The sequence below is a fragment of the Gossypium hirsutum genome, chromosome A05 (assembly GCF_007990345.1).
Source record: "Gossypium hirsutum isolate 1008001.06 chromosome A05, Gossypium_hirsutum_v2.1, whole genome shotgun sequence".
NCBI classification, from domain to species: Eukaryota; Viridiplantae; Streptophyta; class Magnoliopsida; order Malvales; family Malvaceae; genus Gossypium; species Gossypium hirsutum.
The window spans coordinates 2,835,585-2,856,142 of record NC_053428.1 but is presented as its reverse complement, the minus strand read 5'-3'; the positions used below and the strand labels follow the sequence as shown (position 1 = coordinate 2,856,142).

The 20,558-nt window shown below is 31.8% G+C and overlaps 6 protein-coding genes across 11 annotated transcripts; 4 read left to right on the top strand and 2 right to left on the bottom strand.

The window, feature by feature from the left end:
* Positions 1-1,637, top strand: LOC107958738 (60S ribosomal protein L31). The gene is made up of 3 exons (XM_016894587.2): positions 1-159; positions 304-414; positions 1,225-1,637. Exons 2-3 carry the CDS (start codon positions 332-334, stop codon positions 1,505-1,507), a joined length of 366 nt encoding a protein of 121 aa, XP_016750076.1. The 5' UTR covers positions 1-159; positions 304-331; the 3' UTR covers positions 1,508-1,637.
* Positions 1,638-1,816: 179 nt separating this feature from the next.
* On the bottom strand, positions 1,817-3,818 carry LOC107958737 (uncharacterized). 2 transcript variants are annotated; one of them, XM_016894585.2, is made up of 7 exons: positions 3,555-3,818; positions 3,364-3,425; positions 3,154-3,237; positions 2,875-2,929; positions 2,581-2,716; positions 2,299-2,349; positions 1,817-2,218 (listed from the first exon to the last, which is right to left on the bottom strand). In XM_016894585.2, the coding sequence occupies exons 1-7, from the start codon at positions 3,685-3,687 to the stop codon at positions 2,119-2,121; spliced, it is 621 nt and encodes a 206-aa protein (XP_016750074.1). In that variant the 5' UTR covers positions 3,688-3,818; the 3' UTR covers positions 1,817-2,118. The 2 variants fall into 2 exon arrangements, 1 of the variants encoding a protein (XP_016750074.1); XR_001700715.2 differs by having other exon boundaries at positions 2,043-2,218; positions 2,299-2,437; positions 3,555-3,814.
* A 971-nt stretch (positions 3,819-4,789) lies between these two features.
* On the top strand, positions 4,790-5,531 carry LOC107958736 (40S ribosomal protein S30). The gene is made up of 3 exons (XM_016894584.2): positions 4,790-4,956; positions 5,052-5,189; positions 5,308-5,531. Exons 1-3 carry the CDS (start codon positions 4,953-4,955, stop codon positions 5,352-5,354), a joined length of 189 nt encoding a protein of 62 aa, XP_016750073.1. The 5' UTR covers positions 4,790-4,952; the 3' UTR covers positions 5,355-5,531.
* A 4,220-nt stretch (positions 5,532-9,751) lies between these two features.
* On the bottom strand, positions 9,752-12,414 carry LOC107958735 (IAA-amino acid hydrolase ILR1-like 4). The gene is made up of 5 exons (XM_016894583.2): positions 11,836-12,414; positions 11,561-11,686; positions 11,095-11,409; positions 10,655-10,783; positions 9,752-10,482 (listed from the first exon to the last, which is right to left on the bottom strand). Exons 1-5 carry the CDS (start codon positions 12,193-12,195, stop codon positions 10,078-10,080), a joined length of 1,335 nt encoding a protein of 444 aa, XP_016750072.2. The 5' UTR covers positions 12,196-12,414; the 3' UTR covers positions 9,752-10,077.
* Positions 12,415-13,719: 1,305 nt separating this feature from the next.
* Positions 13,720-16,503, top strand: LOC107958733 (uncharacterized). Of its 4 annotated transcripts, XM_041112854.1 has the most exons (4): positions 13,720-14,786; positions 14,883-14,985; positions 15,691-15,791; positions 15,988-16,503. In XM_041112854.1, the coding sequence occupies exons 1-4, from the start codon at positions 14,373-14,375 to the stop codon at positions 16,045-16,047; spliced, it is 678 nt and encodes a 225-aa protein (XP_040968788.1). In that variant the 5' UTR covers positions 13,720-14,372; the 3' UTR covers positions 16,048-16,503. The 4 variants fall into 4 exon arrangements, 2 of the variants coding, with proteins under 2 accessions (XP_040968788.1, XP_016750070.1); XR_005926920.1 differs by having other exon boundaries at positions 14,883-15,586; positions 15,691-16,503; XM_016894581.2 differs by having other exon boundaries at positions 15,691-16,503.
* Positions 16,504-17,165: 662 nt separating this feature from the next.
* LOC107958732 (vacuolar protein sorting-associated protein 32 homolog 2) lies at positions 17,166-20,206 on the top strand. 2 transcript variants are annotated; one of them, XM_016894579.2, is made up of 8 exons: positions 17,190-17,280; positions 17,436-17,539; positions 18,240-18,339; positions 19,028-19,113; positions 19,204-19,295; positions 19,460-19,574; positions 19,691-19,886; positions 20,040-20,206. In XM_016894579.2, exons 2-7 carry the CDS (start codon positions 17,468-17,470, stop codon positions 19,883-19,885), a joined length of 660 nt encoding a protein of 219 aa, XP_016750068.1. In that variant the 5' UTR covers positions 17,190-17,280; positions 17,436-17,467; the 3' UTR covers position 19,886; positions 20,040-20,206. The 2 variants fall into 2 exon arrangements, with proteins under 2 accessions (XP_016750069.1, XP_016750068.1); XM_016894580.2 differs by having other exon boundaries at positions 17,166-17,280; positions 17,439-17,539; positions 19,691-20,206.
* Positions 20,207-20,558: the final 352 nt, after the last annotated feature.

The window sequence follows — 20,558 nt, the reverse complement described above, 5'->3', positions numbered from 1 at the left end:
GTCATAGTGAAGGCCCAATCAAAGTGGAGGTCCACAGTCCATTACTATTTTCAAACGACACTGTTTCACATTAGGGTTTTTTGTGTTTCGTTTTTAGCTCAGCTCTCCCCTCACTTTCGCACCACCTCTCTTTTGTGTAGCAGCTTCAAACGCCACCAGGTCCTCAATGCTCCACCTCCGTTTGATTTCCAAAAATTCCAACTAAAAACTGGATCTTTTTTGAAGCAACTACAAACTGTTTTCTCTCTTTTTTTTAATATATTAACAGTTTATTTTGAACTAACAAGGGGTGAGTGAATGCAGGTAAGGACTGACTCTAGAGTGAGTAACAATGGTTGAGAAAACAAGAGGAAGAAAGGAAGAGGTGGTAACCAGAGAGTACACCATTAACCTTCACAAGCGCCTTCATGGCTGGTAACTTATCTTTTCATTCTCATTCATTCACTCTCCTTTTTCCTCCTTTTCTTAGTATTGTACTCCATGTTTATTGGGTTTCTGTTTGGTTGTAAAGCTGGTTGCTTGAGTTATTTACTCTTTCCAATGTTCCCATATTGTGTATCAATCGTATTGTTAATTTAACCTCTAAGTGTACATGGAATCCAAGTTCGCATAAGTGGATTAGCTATTACAGTCATAACGGTTTTCATTGTGACAAGGAATCATTTAGAGTTGGATGTAAGTGATTGTGAGATTCATGATGATTTGAATGAAATGTTTTTGCACTGTCCATTAATGGATATTCGTGAGATTCATAATGGTGGTGTTGCCTTTGTGTGTAACATTGTGCTTTGAAGTTGAAGGAATGGATTTTAATTAGAGGAAAATAATGCTATACAAATGTCAAATATTGCATTATCACGGTATGCAAGTTTTGTTCTCTTAACATTAATAGCTTTACTATACTTCCGCTGTTAAATTGGGTGGAATAGGTTATTTCTAACTCTGTAGCTTAGTATACCTTTGTTTGGAAGTAGAGTATTGTTTAGCACTGTTGTTGGAAAACAACAATGGTTTAGAAATATCGTTTCTTAGCCTAACTATGTCTAAATTGGCTCTTTAAATAGTAAGAGCTACATGTTTGTAGCTTCAACAGGTTAGTTTTTGTTTACAGTTGACTCGGATGAGTTGTGGTGGAACCAGTGAGAGCAGCTTTTCCTCCACAATGGTGAAAGGTTTTTGAGTAACTTATTTTTTATTTATCTTCATTTTAATGTCTTGAAACAGCACATTCAAGAAGAAAGCTCCCAAGGCTATCAAGGAGATCAGGAAGTTTGCAGAAAAAGCCATGGGGACAAAGGATGTGAGAGTTGATGTCAAGCTGAACAAGCACATCTGGAGCAGAGGGATCCGAAGTGTCCCGAGAAGGATTAGGGTTCGCATCGCTCGCAAGAGAAATGACGATGAAGATGCCAAGGAGGAGCTTTACTCTCTAGTAACGGTTGCTGAAATCCCAGCTGAAGGATTGAAGGGTTTAGGCACCAAGGTCATTGATGACGATGAGGAATAATTTTTATCTGTCTCTTGTTTACTTGCATTTTGTTCTCCTACAAGTTTCATCAGAGTTTTGACTAGTTTTACAATTGTGACATTAAAAATATTTGGTTTGTGTTATTTAGATTCTTAAGCTTGTCGCTTTAGTTTAGAGCTTTATAAATAGATTCAAATGATGAGTGTTTGGATTTATGTTAAATTTTCTGGAACTTCTCACTCGTTTTAGCTCTCGTGAACAATATGGTTACAACTGGCCAATACACATGAACATTAGGAAAGCACCAAGTTTTATTAACGATTATGTCCCAATGGGGAAGGTGTCATATAAGTAACAAATGGTTTTTTATTAGAAAATAAACACGAAAATGTTAAAATATATGAGGTATCATATTTATACAAATATATTATAATGAAGTCACAAGTATGATAAGAAAAAAAAGAACTTACATAGGATTCCAAGTCCAAAACTACAACCATTGGCATCATCATTCTTTCTTTCTATTCTCCAAAACAACCTCTCTCGTTTTCCAAATCATCTTTCGAGACTCAGATTTGGAGAAAAAAAACATCCAAATGAGAAAAAACAATTGAACAGAGTTCTGCCAAAACCAAAATGGCCTGATACCTCTAGCCGGCTTTGAATGCATACATATAGCTTCTGAGCTTTCTTACTTCTTCTGATGACTCAGAAAGGAGATTATCAACATAGAGACATACCCCAGCTCCACTGCAAGTTCGTTGCACAGGTAAGAATTTGATATGCATTATATGAAGATGAAAGAAAGTTCAGAGAAATAGAGCATATACCATAAGGGCCCGAGAGGAAGCCAGATAACATCCCAACGGAATTTTGGCATTCTACCATGCAAATTATCATATTGCATCAGTTAGCTTGTGACGGGGTATTGGATATTAGAACATCCAGATTGATGAATCCAAAGATAAACTTCAGCAAAACCAAGAATTTCTCAAAATTATCTTAATTAAGTATCATATATTGTTCTAACAAATTTCCATGGAACAATCAAGACAACCAATACAGATAACAAAAATCAAATTTGGGAATTAAAATTCGAAACTCGTATGTACCTCAGCATATAGTATACCCAGAAAATTGCAAGCACAAGGCCAATTGAGCATGAGTACCATATCCACTTTCTGTGATCCTTTGAATTATTGAATAGACCCATAATGGCCATTGAGCATGCCAAAACAGCTAGCCAATCTGTTAACATATAAGCTTTAGTAAATTTACTGTATCTAACAGTGAGCAAAACCATATCAGATATGTTGAATGTAATATTGGAAAATATCTAAAACCAAATCAGGCATGACAAGGCAATAAATGAATACATATTGATGAAGATAAGCAAGGTGTCAAACCTGCAGTTATTATTATCCATGAATCAACATCTTCCATGAAGTAAGCATGGTACCGCTGTTAATCAAATTGCAACCACAATGTAATAAGAAAAAGGAAATAAATGGTATACAATCAACCGATGGACTCACAAAATTAATACAATTGTAAAGCAATGTGTATCATGGACCTTTCATAATCCAATTACATTATCAATTCCATAAGTTTTATGATCTGCAATGGTGATAAGCTTTTGGCCCAAGTTAAGGTATTGGGTATTATCTATATGAGTAAATTCATACCAGTTCCCATGGAAATAAGGTCTGCTGATAGATTGAGTATAGAAGAAACGCCGAGTAACAAAAGAGAAATGCTGCAAACACGCTCTATAGATAAAAAAATAAAATAAAGTAATTACTAAGTATGGATAATGAAAGCAAAGAAATTAGGGTTGGAAATAAAAGATCTTTTTTTTTTTTAATTTTAAGATTATGAAACAGCAAATAGACGACCTTCCATTGTAGACTTTGGTAAGCTTGCATTTTTTCAAGAGAACGAACCAACTCCTCTTGTTCTGTCAATTTCAAAACAAACAGAACAAAATAAATAAATAAACAAATAAAAAACTCCCTTTTTTGGATCATTATAAATCGATTAAACAGATTTGATATCTGGGGAAAAAATGTAAAAGGGAAAGACAGACCGTTGATATCCATGGGACGAGCATCGTCGACGGTGGGGAGAGAGAACTTATCATCTTCGGAATTTCGAATTTGTCTCGCCAGTTTCCTCATTTTTAAAATCAATTGGTGAGCCGTCTTCAATTGAAAACTCATACAAGATGGCCAGGGTGTTGAGCTTGTTACTTGAATCTCGAAGCTCCAATGTAAACAAGGGCAACTATACGCCGTCGTTTACGACTCAATCTTCAATATTCTATACGTTTTTTTTTTCTGAAATATCAATATTCAATACTTAAGAATTGGGGATTTTGCGTCTAATTTTTTAAACTTTTAAGGATATAACAAGCATATAATTTTCTTTATATATTTATTTTTAATTATTAAATTTTTATTTTTCAACAATAAATTATTTTAATTTGCTTTATTTTAAAAAATAATAATAGCTATAAAATTAAATCTATTAGATAAAACTAAAACACATATTATTATTATTATTCAAATTTTATTTATTTAAGGAGCAATAAATTGTTACGCAAACGTATTTAGAAAGAGGTTTAGAATGTAAAGTAAAAACCGAAAGTGTCACCCTTACAACCCTTGCTCTAATTCCATTCCAAATTTTACTAACTAGATATTTCTACTTGCAAGCAACATCTGAGTTTCAGCAGCTTCCTCCACCTCTAGTTGCAACTTAAATTGCATTAGTGGAGTACATAAGCTTTAATCCAAGCTATCCCCAAAAGAGCCAGCTTGGATTAGAAGAGCCCTTACATATTGTAGTATGCAAACATGGTTACAACATTCTTCATGTCCCTATGGAAATAAAAACTTTCAGACAAGCACACAGAGTGACATTGAATTCCTCGACAATTATCCAATGATTATCATTAATCCTATCCTGAATATCCTTAACATGCTCCCACAATTGTCTTAATCCATCTCTTATCATTTTTACCATAAACACTAAACATAAAAACTTTTTGTGAATCAATGCTAAAACTACAAGTGATGCAGTGATCAATAATAACATCTACTAAATCCATCCACATAATCCAAATTATTTAATTAAATATTATTTATTTTATTAAGATTTTTAATTAAATATGGGAAAAAAATGAAATTAGTCTCTAACATCTCTTAAAACTAGATGACGGGCTCACAAAATTTCCTTTGAAAGTCCACTAGAAAGCCCAAATACGACGCCATACGAACCAAATGATACGGCTTTATTCGGGCTATTGAAAGGTCCAAATTCAACTTTATCGTATCAAGCCAGCCCAAAATATTAACAACTCTATATAAGTTACCAAAACCCTAACCATAAATTTCCTTTGCTCATTCTCTGCTCACCGCCATAAGCGAAATCAAAAGCCAGCAGCGCAGCAGCTAAAAGAGCAGTCTTTTGACAATTATTCGCCATGGGTAAATCTTGAAATCTTCATTTTTTAGCTTCTCTTCATTGTATTAGGTCCTTTTTTTTGGTGTTGATCATATCGAATCGTGTTTTGTTATTTCAGGTAAGGTTCACGGATCTCTAGCTCGTGCCGGGAAGGTGAGAGGCCAAACTCCTAAAGTGGCCAAGCAAGACAAGAAGAAGAAGCCCCGTGGCCGCGCTTACAAGCGGATGCAATACAACCGACGCTTCGTCACAGCAGGTGTTTATTTTTTTCTCTCTCTTTCAGTTTCCTTTATTTTTTCTTATTTGGTAATCGACTAGGCAAATCACTGAAACTAAATGATCGTTAATAATGAGTTTTTGGGAATTTTTTACAGTGGTTGGATTTGGCAAAAAGAGGGGACCTAACTCATCTGAGAAGTAAGAGATCTATGTAGGTGAAGAAGGCAAGAAGCCTTGTTGAAAGCTTTGATGGATTTTAAGTCTTTGTTTTCTTTTGATAATGTTTTTATGATATTGGTTTCAAGGATTGGATTGAACTGCCATTTTGTTTGCTAGATATTATGTGATATTGTTATCAATTATCTTAATTTTTGGTTTACTATGAGTTTCGATTCCTCTTCATCCATGCTGTAATTGACTTGCCGTTCCCCTCCCTGCATTCACTGCCGAAACTAATTGTTCTACTAGTTAGGGCTGAATGGAGAATGATTTGAAATACTACTATCTGAGAATGTGGAGTCCAAAATAATGAACGAATGGATAGATTATTTTCGTTTTATGTAATTGATTTCCCACTTGATTCTTCTATATGTTCTCGTGATCATGGAAATTTAAATTTAGTCTTTGAATTCATTATTTTGTGGGTCTGCAATGATTATCATGTTCTTGAATAATCAGCCTAACCTCTTTCAATAGGAAGAACCGGTCATATGGTACGAATTACGGGGGTCTATATTCTTTTTTAATACCATTCTGCATTTTGTTTTGGGAAGTCTCTTTAAATAATTTTAGGAGAAATTCCTAACAAAGAATATTATTTATCTGTAAATATGAACATAAGGAATCTTTTGGTGAGAAACTAATTTATCTGTAAATATGAACATAGGGATTCTTTTTAAAATTTGATTTTTACTCTCCTTTTTTAATTTCAGGAGCAACTTCAAATTTGTTTTTCACTTTAATAATGGAAATCGAATTAGGAGTGAAGGGTTTGAAATTTTCGCAACTTCAAATTTGTTTTTCACTTTAATAATGGAAATCGAATTAGGAGTGAAGGGTTTGAAATTTTCAACTTTAAGGTTCAATTTGGCGTTTTTGGTTCAAATAAGCACGCGAAACATGAACTTTAATGACTCATTACATCAAATTGAATCTTGAAAGACGGATATCAAGTTTGATAAAAAAAAAAGTTTTAGCATAGCAATAAACAAAACACAATAGATAGCTTTTATAAGTCTTGGCATAGTAACAATCTAATGTTGATAGATAGTTTTTAGTTTTTTTTATTCTTTTTAATAGTAACGCGTTATGTTTACAAAAATTACAATAATGCATTTAATATTCACGATAAAAACTCTTATCATTTATTTGTTGTCACTTTTAATTAAAGAGTTTATTATCTTACCTACAAATTTTATCATTTATTAGTTGTCGTTTTTAACCAAAGAACACAAAGAAAGTTCTGTTTTGTTAAAACACTAACTACCTACTTTACTAATGACATATATTAACAAAGAAATCTATTTGTCAATATATTATCCACATGCGACTTTTTTCTTAAGAAAGCATAACTAGCATAGATATTAACACAACATTAATAGTGTTGTTGAGAGTGCGATATGAAGTTTAGAAAGAAATTATTTTGCTCAAATAAAATTATAATCTAGATTTATTAAGCTCCTACACTCCATTTTAAGAGGTGATTGATTATTTTCTTTATTCAACTTTTTTTTACAACTATTACATTTTTTCAAGTTCTCTTTGTCACTCTTATATTTGTTTTTTTTTAAGTTTGTTTAGTTAAAAAAAAAGTATAATATAAATAATTTTAAAATTTAGAGATAAAGAAAATAACTAACATTTATTTATTAAGTAAATTTTAAATAAAAAATTTAAAAAGTATTAATAAGATAACAAAATAGAAAAAAAAGAGTTAATTATTTAGTTGATAATTCAATTTTGTTCAACACATGTGACATGATATTTGATTAAATAAATTTAATGCTAACAATTAGAACTATGTACTAACAAAATTCTAGTACAGTAACATTCAATACAATTCAAGAAGACTATTGGGATGTCGTTGTTAATCATTTTAGGGATTTTAGCAACTGAAACTTTGAGACTACACTTCCTAATTTCTTGCAAAGCGCGAAACAAGTTTTCTTTTAATATGCACAAATTTGAATATAAATGAGATTGAGTATTCTATTAAAGAAATCACCTCGAATAAACTTAAACAACAAAATAGTACCTCAACTATACTAAAAAAAATAGAGTTTCTATTGAAAATCCATGTTGAAGAAATAAAAATAAAAAAAAAGTTAGGACTAAACAAAACTAGATAGAGGGAGAAGGATTAATAAGGATTTGAGGTAGAAAATATAGCTGACATAAAAGCTTGTAGGCATTGTTGGTAAAAACGCAAAAACATGGATGATCATCATTAGAAAAAAGAAAAGGAAATATAATAATAAAATCAAATTAAAAATCAGAAAATCAGGAAGCTTTAGTCCTCCACGAGCTCTTATTTCCTTATTTTCTTATTTCTTCGTCATTTTCTGGGTTTTCAATATAAACTTTATTTTCTTAGATAATTTTTTTAAATTTTTTTAAGATTGAAATCTTAAAAGTCTTTTTAGGTTTTCTATATCCCTGTATAAGAAAAGAATCAGGTGAAGAAAGAAGAAGATTGGAAACTTGAAGATGGTAGAAGCAGTTGAAACTGAAAGATGATAAAATGATGGAAACTTTGCACAAGGAAGCATTGTTGAGTATTTGGTTGACGAGAAAATGTAAGAAAATCTCATAAAAATGGTTTGATGACAATAAAACATAAGAAGATGAGTAAAATAAATAGAGGTTTACGTGGCAAATTATGATTGACTGAATTTTTTTTTAACAGAACTAACATTTTAGGTAAAATGGATAATAGTTTAATAGGTTAAGTAACAATTTTGACCCAAAAAAATATTTCAGTACCAATTTAAGAAAATTAGTGTAGTTTAGATACCATTTTGCTGTTTAAGCCCTTCAAATATTATAGTTGCACCTCTTTGGGTTCCATCTCCTCCAATAATGTAAACTTGATTGATGCCTTGATATTGAATACTATCAACAATTTTCTATGTATTGTAACCACCTCATGATGTCTCAAGGATTGTTCCATCATATTTATGAATGTCATTAGCAACCTTGAGGTCTAAGTTGGTAAGTTGAGTACTTGAATCGTTACATGTAATAACCATGAATCATTAATATGTTTTTAATTAAGTTATTGATTTGTGTTTTGTAGAAAAAAAATATAAAAATGATAACTTGCATATATCCCTGCTAATTATTACATTTTTTAAACTTTTGTTTGTCACTCCTATATTTGTTTACTTTTTTATTATTTAAGGTTTGTTTAATAAAAAAGTGTTACATAAATAATTTTAAATTTTAGAGATAAAAGATATTTGTTGTTTTTAAATATATATTGGATCTATAAAAGCAAGCCTAAGACAAGATATTTGTGCTACCCGAATTATTAACACAATCACACCAAAAACAGATCATTAGATTATCCAAAATTAAAACAATTAACCCAACTAATTTTTCTAGAAATGTCATTGAATAAGATATTTACTTTTGATTACTTTAAAAAATATCTTTTAACCTTTTAATTTTTAAAGTTTAAAGAAAATAATAATTAAGACTTATTTATTAAGTAAATTTTAAATAAAAAATTAAAAAATTCATTAATAAGATAACAAAATAACAAAAAAAGTTAATTATTTAGTAAATAATTTAATACTAACAAATCAAAACTTAATTTACCTTTTTATTTAGATAGTAAATAGACTAGGGAGAATAGTTGTACAAATGAGGGAAGATGTCTCCTTTATATAGATAAAATCCCTTCAATTAGATGGCTAACATTTATTACATCCGATGATTAAAATTATGCCGCCTAATAGTCTTAACAATTTTACACATTGTTAAAGTAATTTATTACTTCCGGAAAATTCTACTCAATTCTATAAGATTCTGGTATCTATTTTAAACTTAAAACTCTTTGAGATCTCATAGTCTCTCCCAACACATTCTGCCACATAACAAAACCGTTAGGTTCTTCTCGAAAGTGCCTCGTTTCGAACTTGTTACACTTGTGAGAGCCTCCCTAGGGATTGGGCCCCCATTTGCATTCTAGTGGCTTCTGTGGACACTAGGCAGGGCCTACTTTGCACATTTGGGGAGCCTGTTTGAGCAGTAATAATAATAAGGTTAAAATACAAAAATAATTACTAAACTATTGGCTCGTTATACTTGGGTCATTTAATTCTTAATTTTTCTCATTTAGCTATTAAATTTTTCAAAATTAAATATTTTAGTCATTCTCTCATTAATTGTCATAGCTGATGATTAGTTTAGTAACAAATTTAACCCTTTAATATTTATACATTTTTATCAATTTTATCCTAAATATAAAAAATCAACAAATTTAACCCTTAATGTTTATAAATTTTATCATGTCTATTTAAAAATTCAAAATTCAAAATCTATCCCCTCAAATCTTGATGTACCAACAAAATTATGACGACAATTAAATCAAGATATGTCGACAAACACCTTAATTTATTATGAACTCAACATCCATTTTCCGTTGGGGTTGAGCAAAATGAAAAAAGCAAAGAGCAATCAATAGCATGCTTGTAATCAAGTTTCAATCAATGTGCATCCAGAGAAATGTTTAAAAATATTGGCATTTTCCTAACTTAATGCCTTCATTTATCCATAACAAATACTGACAGGAGTCACAGGACAACATTGTTGAATGAAGCATTATGAGTTTCGAACGGTATGCTCCATCCACATATAAATTCAAAACAGTTTGTATGAGCCATACAAGTAGATATGTGCATGACATCGCAGAAGTTTATCACTCAGAGTTCATCATGAAAACTTCCTTCCGGTGGTGAAGTATGTTTGGGTGGATTTTCCGAGAGGAAAGTTGTTGCCAATGATGCATGAAGAGCTGCACCATATGGAAATACATCTTCATTAACCGTATAGTAGGGTGAGTGCCCTGATTGAAGTGGTCCTTGAGTTTCGTTCTTCATTCCAAGAAAGAAGAAAAGTCCTGGAATCACCTCCGAAAAGAATGCAAAGTCCTCTCCTCCCATATTAGCTACTGCTTCTACCACATTATGCACGCCCAACATTTCCACTGCAACCTTTCTGAAATGCTCATGCAACTCTTTGTTGTTGAAGCACACAGGGTAAGAGGAACTTTCATGGAATATGACTTTAGCATTGCATCTCTGTACAATTGCTTGCTTCGTAATAACCTGCAGCTTCGCATTGTAAGTTAACATTTATCACAGAGTACTCTATAACAGAAGTTCCATTCTCCTCTTCCACTCTTAAAAGCAGGAAAAGAAAATTCCCTCCTGAAGTCCAATGCAGATGGAAAAGAAGCCATCTTAAGCTTCCAACAAGCTATTCTCGTAATAAACATACCTCCTCGATCCTTTGTTTAAGTTGAACAAAGGTTTCTGTCGAAAATGCCCTAAAAGTGCCACCGATGGTAACAGAATCTGGAATGACGTTAAATGCACCACCTCCTTGGAATTTTCCAATGCTAACCACCTTAACAAGATCATATTTTTTAAGCTAGTTAAATTGAAATTTTTTATCTTGGCATTTAAGCAATAACAGAAATGAAATTCACAAGGATCTTGAATACAAGTGAAATCTTACCAAGAGTCAGAGAAATTAACATAATATCTATAGCACAATTTATAAGTGAAATGCATTTGCTTTGAAATCAAAAGAGGGAAAAAAAGCAATAAAAGTTTCATTATACCAAACCATAAATTGAAATGCTGTAAAATTGCATACGGGTTATGTACACTTCGATGGAGTTAGTGAAAGTTTGACAAAACTTTTGAAGGGATTACCTGAGAATCCAAGGGATCAGCTTCACGTGAAACTAGATGTTGCAAACTAACAATCACATTGGAAGCAGCTAAAATTGGGTCTACTGTATGCTGAGGAAGTGCGGCATGTCCCCCCTTTCCATTTATTACAGCTTCAAAGAAACTGGTTGCAGCTAAAATCGGGCCAGGACGGGACGCTACAACACCAATCGGGAATTTAATAGATACATGGAGTGCAAAGATGGCATCAACGTTATCTACTGCCCCAGCATCTAACATTTTTTTGGCTCCCCCACCCCCTTCTTCAGCCGGTTGAAAAATAAGAACAACTGTTCCCTATTAAACACCGGTTTTATATTTAGCATGAACAGCAGATGTATCAAACCATGCAAACTGTTCCCTATTATCACCACTTAACATATTAGGAAGCTAATATTTTGCAGAGGCTACATTAATTAACATGGAAAAAATAATAATTGCAAGGAACCTGTAAGTCATTTCGATGTTCTTGAAGCATCTTTGCAGCACCAAGAAGCATAGCAACATGAGCATCATGTCCACAAGCATGCATCTTTCCAGGAACCTTACTCTTATGTTCCCACTCTACCAGCTCCTGTAATTTAAAACAACAACAACAACAACATTCCATCACATCAAACTCATGTATAAACTGCACTGAATATTTAAGCACTAATCTAATATTAAGGTATTGGTATTTTTTTTTATCGATTGACTAAAATCAACAATATTAAAACAGACTACCTCCATGGCAAGAGCATCCATATCTGCTCTAAGTGCGACAAAAGGAGGCTTGCCAGTGCCAATATAGCCAACAACACCAGTAACAGCAACTGGGTATTTGTAAGGGATCCCCATCAGATCAAGCTCGGCTCTTATAAGCTTACTAGTCTCAAACTCTTCATAACCAAGCTCGGGATTCTCGTGTATTTTTCTTCTAATACCAACCATCCAATCCATAATCTCTGGTTTCTTTGCAAAATCAAGGAAGTGGGGTCGGATTTGAGCGAATACTTCCTTGTTTAGTGAAGGGGTTGAAGAAATGGGTATTGGCATAAATGAATGGAGAATGAAAATCAGGAAAACCAATTTGAGGAAAGCCATGAAGAAGAAATGAAAATGGATTCGTAATTTGGGTTTGAATGCGAGGAAGTGAATGAAACCAATGGCCTCCCTATGGAGAGAAGGCCAGAATAGACAGTGGAGCAGAAAAAAGTTGCTAATTACAGACGGTGGAGCAGAAACAATGGTGTTCGGTTTAGGGTCAACGTACGGTGAAAACAGTAACTCTATTTACATTATCATGAGAAGTTTACCTATGTATCTATACATAAGGTTCTTTTATTAAATTCTATTATTAGTCCCTGTCTTATGTAGAGGTACTTTAATTTGATATTTTTAATTTTGTGGGTTTGGGTTAATAAAATCTGCTTCAACTTGTCATTATTTGTTTTTGAATCTTCTTTTTATATCGGAGAAAACTGTTGATGCTTTGATAGTACCATCACCCATTTACAGGAATATGATTACCAATTTACTTTTGGGTTTTAAAAGAAATAATATCAACTTTTACACATCAATTGATTATTTCTTTTATCCATGTGTGATTTTTTATTGAATAAAATTATTAAATTGTTATAATTTGTTACTGTAAAAGTTTAAATTTATTAAATTATTTAAAAATTAAATAAATTAGTATAATGTATAATTGCTGAGGGCTAAAAGGATTATTGTATGAATTAAAAAATACTACTTAATCATTTTTGTTAACAATTTTTCTGAAAACTATCAAAGAAAATCAAAAGAAAACATTAGTGATGAAATTGAATATTTTTATGTTTGGTAATTAAAAATAGAAACAGACTAATAATCGGATGACTAATCTTACAATTTATCCTATTTTAAGGATGGTTTGCCTTTTCATACCTTTTATTTTATAAAAATAAAAAATACAAAAATTTGAACTTGAGAAATTATGATTTATGACATCTCTACTTAGTTTTTTTTATATAAATTCATTTATTAACTAATTACATTTTCAGCTATTTCAATATTGTAAAATAATCTAATATATATTTCAAATTTCGATAATGATAAGAAATGCTAAAAAAATAATTTCTCCACTGACCTGTTTAATTAAAAAATTTGTTTCATATATTATTTTTAAAATAAAAACATGAATAACTTATAAAACAGTTATCTATTTAATTGAGAATTATCAACTATATTTTTAATAAATTTATAAAATACGAAAAGTTAATCACTAAATTTATTTTTCAAGAATATCTTAGAAAACTAAAAAATTATTCATAAAATAAAAATATATAAAAAAATTATATATTATTTTGAAAAGAGAAATTTTAAACCCTAAAAATAAGTAACCATTATAATATAATACTTTTTGGTACAATATAATATAATATATGGTAAATTACACTAACAGTCATTCAATTTTAGGGTAACTAACAAAATAATCACTCAAATTTTAATTCAGTAACTTAACTTTCGAAAAATAACAGAGGTACCATTTTTCACCCCCTCTCTCATCCCTCTCCCTCTTCTCGCTACTGTAGAAAGTTAAGTGACTGAATTAAAGCTTTAATGACTGTTTTATCAACTACCCTAAAATTAAGGGTCTGTTTGATAGGGGAAAATATTTTTCGGAATTGGTTTTCCCCATTTTCCGGTGTTTGATTGGAGGAAAATGAATTCCACAAGGAAAACCTTTTACAAACACGGGTAAAATCACTTCCTTAGTTTTGGAAAACGTCTTACCGATTTTCCTTCCGTAAGACATTTTCCATTCTCTTCTCTACACTCTCATCGTCTCAGCTTCAAAATTTTCTTTGCAGACTTTCTTTAGAAATGTATGTTTTCTATTTCCACTTTCATTTCTACTCATTTTCTGTGGCTTCTCCCATTCCAATCCATTCTTCATTTCGATTCCCTCAATCCTTCCCGCTCCGACCCTATACCCGAATTTCAATCCATTCTTCATTCTCATTGAATTATTTCTGTTGGTGAATTAATGCAATTTCCAAGCTTCTACGTGATGGGTTTGTAATTTTCTAAACCTCATAGCTTTTATGGGTTTCTTTTTGTTATTAATTTTTAGCTTTTAATTGTATTTCTCGATGTTCTTAACTTTTCTTCCATTGGATTGTGGTTTCGTAGCTTATGGCTTTGTGGGGTTACGCTTGTTCTGTTTATAGAGTTTCTTCCGTTGGATTGTAATTTCTAGGCTTTTAGCTTTCTTGGGGTTCTTGTTTTTAAGTCTATTGATGATGCAAATTCATGTTCAGTCCTCGTTCGCACGCTTCATGTGCAGTCAAGGATATGATACTTGGATTATTGAACTCAGAGGTGTTGGATTGAGTACACAAGGAATGGATTTTGGACAATATATAGACCCTTTAGATTCTATTTCTCAGAGGAAGGATTTTTATGGTAAGGGTACAGATTATAAGAGGTTTTCAAAAACAGAAAAAAGATATGCTTTTTCCAGTCAAATTACGGATTTAATTGAAAAGCTTGTAAATATAATTGAAGAAGCTGAAAGATCATCTCCAGTACGTGCTTTTGATATGCAAAACAACATTTCCATAGCACTAAAAGATATGCAGAAACAACTTGATCTTATTTCCAAGTATGATTGGGACTTTGATAACTACCTAGAAGAAGACGTCCCTGCTGTGGTGAGGTGCCTCCCTTATGCGATGCGTACACCAGCTGACAATTCGTAAGCCATAACAACTAACTTGAGTATTGTTAAACTAAAATTTTTATCTTAGATGGAATACATAAAGGATAAGAGTGAACCAAAGGATGGCAAGTTACTTGCAATTGGTCATTCTATGGGCAGTATCTTGCTATATGCGATGCTATCACGATGTGGTAAGATTCTGTAAAAACTTGCTTGTTCATCTACATTTATGACCTATGTAAAACCTATTACTGCATATCCTTTTGGCTATTACCTTTTTGGTATTGCAAAATAGTTTGTTATATTAACACATAACTGCATGTTTAATTTCTCTGTTCTGTTATGATTAGAATTTATTTAGCATTTTGAAGCTGTGACCAACTTGAATTTCATTTCCTTTGGACACAGCACCGACTGAAATAGACTTGTAAACAGTTTATAATCACTTCTTAGACCGGTTAAACATTTTAACAGCAATTTATTTATAGATAAAAGAATAGAAAACTTTGTGCACAAATTATGTTGATCTAGGTACTGATAATATTGGTTAAACTCACAAAAGAAAATGCTACGCTTGGTTCAACTATCTGATGCTTGAACCTTTTTATTTTGCTTATTGAGGCTAATCTAAGAGTTCAAACTGTTGCGTTTTAATTATCACAGCTAAAGCATGTCAACCAGGATGATGTTGAGTCCTTTATGAGTAGAGCCAATTAATTTTGAACTCTTTAAGGCCCTTAGATGGAATCAAAATCGTTGCTGTATAAGTCCAAAAGAGTTCTATATGTCCCGGTAGGCTACTTGATGGAATAGTTTTATAAGTAAACTTTTCATCTTACTTTGACTTTGTATCTTGAACAATATATAGGAGTGCTAAAATGTCTTGTTTTTATAAGGTTATGAAGGAAAGGATTCTGGATTGGCAGCAGTCACTACGTTGGCATCATCATTGGACTATATGTCTTCTAGATCGTCACTCAAACTGCTTTTACCCTTGGCAAGTGTTATTGAAGCGAAATTGCTTAAGCATTGTTTCTCTGTGAAGTGTTATTATCTGCTTGTATGTATATTGACAATAATCTGATGTTATTTCTCTTCGGTGAGCAGGCAGACCCTGCACAGGTCCTAAATGTTCCTGTTATTCCAATTGGAACATTGCTTCTCCTAAATATTTACACTTCCTTTTGATGCAGGCCGTTGATCTAGTGTATCCTTGTATAATAGAATTTCTCAATCATCATGACGCAGCTTGAAGTTGTTGAGACTTCTTCTTCATTCAAGCTTCGTTCTGTATTTTTTTCCCCATGAAGGAAGGAGCCGACTTAAGAAGAATCTTCAAGCTAGTATTGCCCTTAAAATTCTACATCAGCTAGTACATATACATACATAAAAGGAGGTAAAGGATCAATACCATGCATGTAGTTGTATTGTTGTATTAAAGTTTGTTAATATGTACAGACATTTAGAAAAAGTAGTGTATGTTTATATGGTATACATATATCACTACTCTCTCTCTTAGACAACAACATGTAGTTGTATTGTTGTATTAAAGTTTGTTAATATGTACAGACATTTAGAAAAAGTAGTGTATGTTTATATGGTATACATATATCACTACTCTCTCTCTTAGACAACAATACTTCATCATTTGTAAATGGTTAACCATTAGAAATTTTGACTCTCACAAAACATTTGATGATCTTAAGAGAGATGTTCGATTACCATAAAGCTTATACTTCATTTTATAGAGAAATGTTGAATTAATTGTGTCAAACTCCTAAGCTTTGATTGATTTTTGACCAAATTAATCACAAGTTTAGTCTATTGGGAATTTAATTATTGCTCAAGAATGTTGTATTGTATGAAGTTTACTTCCCATTTAATAAATAATAAAATAAAAAAGGTAAATTTTTAGCCATTTCTCTTCACTTTTTTTCTAACTAATAAGAATGCATTTTTTTTCAATTTATAACGATTAATATTGTAGTTTAATAATAAGAATGTATTTTTTTTCAATTTATAACGATTAATATTGTAGTTTAATAATTGAGTATTATTATAAATAAATCATTGCAATATATGTAAAAATAATTTAAAATATAAAAATTTATTAATATATATTAATATATGTAAAAACAACTTTTTCAGAAAATATTTTCAGGAAATCTGTCAAACAGCAGAAAATATTTTACACTGATTCAATCAAACACCAGAAAATATTTTTCAGTAAATCATTTTACAGAAAAGTAAAACATTTTACAGAAATCATTTTACGGAAAATATTTTACTGCCAATCAAACAGACCCTAAGTCATTATTGGTGAGTTTACCCTATAATATAATATTATTTCACTACTTAAATTAACCCAACAAAAAAATTAATTCTTTATCTCTCTTTTATTTCTATCGAAATCTGTTAAATAAAAATCCCCTCCCCCTTCTTTCGTCCAAGAAATCCAGAGATCTTTCAATTTCTCAATTTCACAGGTGGGAACTTTTCTCCCCTTCTGAATATTTTCGATTCTTTTCTTTTAAACGCTTATATTTAATTGCTTGAATATTCTTCTTCTTCTTCTTCTGTTTTCAACTGATGGATTATTTTTATTTTTTGTCTGATCACATTGGTGGTTGTTGTTAAACAGAAGATCGGGGGTTTAATCGCGGGGAATTCACCATGTTTAACCGGCTTTTAGGAAAACCCAAACAGGAACCAAATGCTCTAACCTCATTAGATAAATTACACGAGGTATATGCTAGATTTTTTTTTATTGGGAATTCAGTTATTTGCTTTGGATTTATTTTGCGTTCTGCAAATTATTGAATTTTAAAATTGTCTTTTGTGCTATATCTCGAAACGTGAATTTCGATATTGGACTTTAGATTTCATATTTTGTATAAATTGTGGTCATGTATAAACAGTTATATAAATATAGATTACATCACGTGTGAATTAATTAAGGTTAAATGTGTCATGCATTTGAATAGGCGTTCAACAAATGCGTAATTTGAAAAATAATCATGAATGTTATTTAAATTTTTTCTGTTACTCAATTACACTATCTTCAAAATCCAAATCAATTGCTTGAAGTCCAAGTTTCCAAACACAATCCTAGTGGATTCGGTGCTTTGAAGTTTAGCAGCCATGATTGGTTTGAACTCTTAAATTTTTGCAGTAAAGTAAGTAATTTTCTAAACATGAGTATAGTACAAATTATTACCACCGAATTTAAGTATTAAAAGAAAATCTTTTGTGTGTGTGTACATATTCCTTGTTGATCTCACTGAAATTTGACAGCATGACGGAGATTGATGTTTTTATAGGAATTTTGTCAATGTTGTGCTGCGAACTGAAAATGGGACTCTTTATTTGTTTCCACTGATTAATGTACATTGTTTCTCTTCTACCTTTTGCCTAACTGAAGACTATATTGATCTCCATCATGTAGACCCTCGAAATGCTAGAGAAAAAGGAAAAAGTACTTCTGAAGAAGGCTTCTGCAGAGGTTGAAAAGGCCAAGGAATTCACCAAAGCGAAAAACAAGAGAGGTATAGTTGCAATATATGCAGAAATATATATCAAGTTTCAGTGGAACAGGCTGACTTTTGATTTTGTGAATCATAGTAGCTTTCATGTTTGGTTTCTTGATGTGTCAAAAGACAAAAAACTGTCTTGCAGCAGTACGATGTGATGGCTTCTAGCTTACTTATGTTGGAGTTTCATGAGTAATATTCATATTTTGTTAGCACTTATATTAGAAATTTGCTGGGTTTTTTTTCTTTTCCTTTCTGTAAATAATTCTCCTCCCCCACTAGTTTCTATTCTTTTCAATTTCCAAAAGAAAGGAAAGAACACATTAGTGTAAAGATGCTCCAAAAGAGGTGGAAAAAAAAATTAATCCGCACTAATGTTCCACTGCATCTTGTCTCTATAGTCTTTTGTTTTCTTAGTAACTGTGATCTTTATGTTCTTCTGACATTTACTGATTTTCTGATGTAGATTAACATTTGTGTGCTTAGATTTAATTCTGATTATCTAATTTCTAATGTGCTGGTGTCCTTTGCAATTTTTACATTCAAAATTGTACTCGTGTAGAAATAAGTTAAAATATTTTAGCTATGTATTCTTATATATAATGTGATATATTAATGATTACTTATTTTTAACCTATGTGTGTATCGGTTGCCAAATTTCTATTGTTTGGTCTTAGTACTTATTGATGCTAATCTTATGCAGCGGCTATACAATGCTTGAAGAGAAAAAGACTATATGAACAGCAAATTGAACAGCTTGGAAACTTCCAGCTTCGTATTCATGATCAGGTGAGCTTGAATTTGTCCCTAAGAGCCTTTTTTTTAGTTGCTACTGTTTCTGTTGAGGCCATAATTATTGCTATAAATCATCTTCTACAGATGATAATGTTAGAAGCTGCTAAAGCCACAACTGAGACAGTAGATGCATTGAGAAGTGGAGCATCTGCAATGAAGGCAATGCAGAAAGCAACGTATGTGATCGATATATTTCTACTGTTGCATTGTCATTCACCATTCTATTGGAGTGTGCTGACTTGCAAATTTATACTATCTAAATTAGCATTTTTGGGCCTTAATGAAGCTCGTGCTGGGAATAATTCTCATTGTTTTACTGAATGTATGACATTCTTTACAGGAATATAGATGATGTTGACAAAACAATGGACGAGATCAATGAACAAACCGAGAACATGAAACAGATTCAGGAAGCACTTTCAACTCCCATTGGAGCTGCTGCTGATTTTGATGAGGTTATTATTTTGTGATGCATTCTTTCTTCCCCTTTTCCCGCTATTGTCTAATGTTGATGAATACCACGTATAGCATTTATACACAGCTAAAAATGGTCAGAACTTTGATGCTGTAGGATGAATTGGAAGCGGAACTCGAAGAACTTGAAGGTGCTGAGTTGGAAGAACAGCTTCTCCAGCCTGCAACAACTGCTCCTGCTCCTGCAGCTGCGGTGCAGGCTCCTGCTGGCAGGCAACCAGCTCATAATGCTCCAAAGCGCACAGCTGAGGAAGATGAACTCGCAGCATTGCAGGCTGAGATGGCACTTTAAGGTAATTCACTCTTAGTTCAGTTTATTCTAGGGAGAATTACAGATGGATCTTATGGACTACTGCTCTGACAAATGGAGTTCACCATAGCCAGCCACGATGGGACCATTATTTGATGCTAATTATTTGATTTTATTATATATTTTTGTTATTCAGGCGTCTAGTAGAGAATTGGTTTTGTTCATGTTGCAAAACATGAGAGAGAAGCTACCACATTGTATTATTGAATCGTGCCTTTTAAATTTGTATGGCATTAATTGTTCAAAACATTCAATGTACATAAAAGATTGCAAGAACTTAAATAAAGGTTGCATTATTTTCTATGAATAATGAGTCTGGGTTTCCTGAATGATGATTGGATTTGGGAGGCGTGTCAATGTTAATCATTTTCTGGTGCCCGTAATTTTTATTGTTTATTATTGAGAAAATGTCAAAATTTTTTGGTAATATTTACTACACTTTTTCTACAAGTATGCTAAAAAAATTACAATTTTTTAAATATTTTATTACATCTTTATAGGACATTTGTCAATTTTTTATCCTGTTTGTGGAATCTAAAAACTGCATTGATGATTCAATAAAATCAATCTTTTGAAAAAATAATGTTAATGCTGAACTATATCTAATCAATTTTTATAATTTATTAATGAGGAATGTAAAATTCTCATAAAAAAA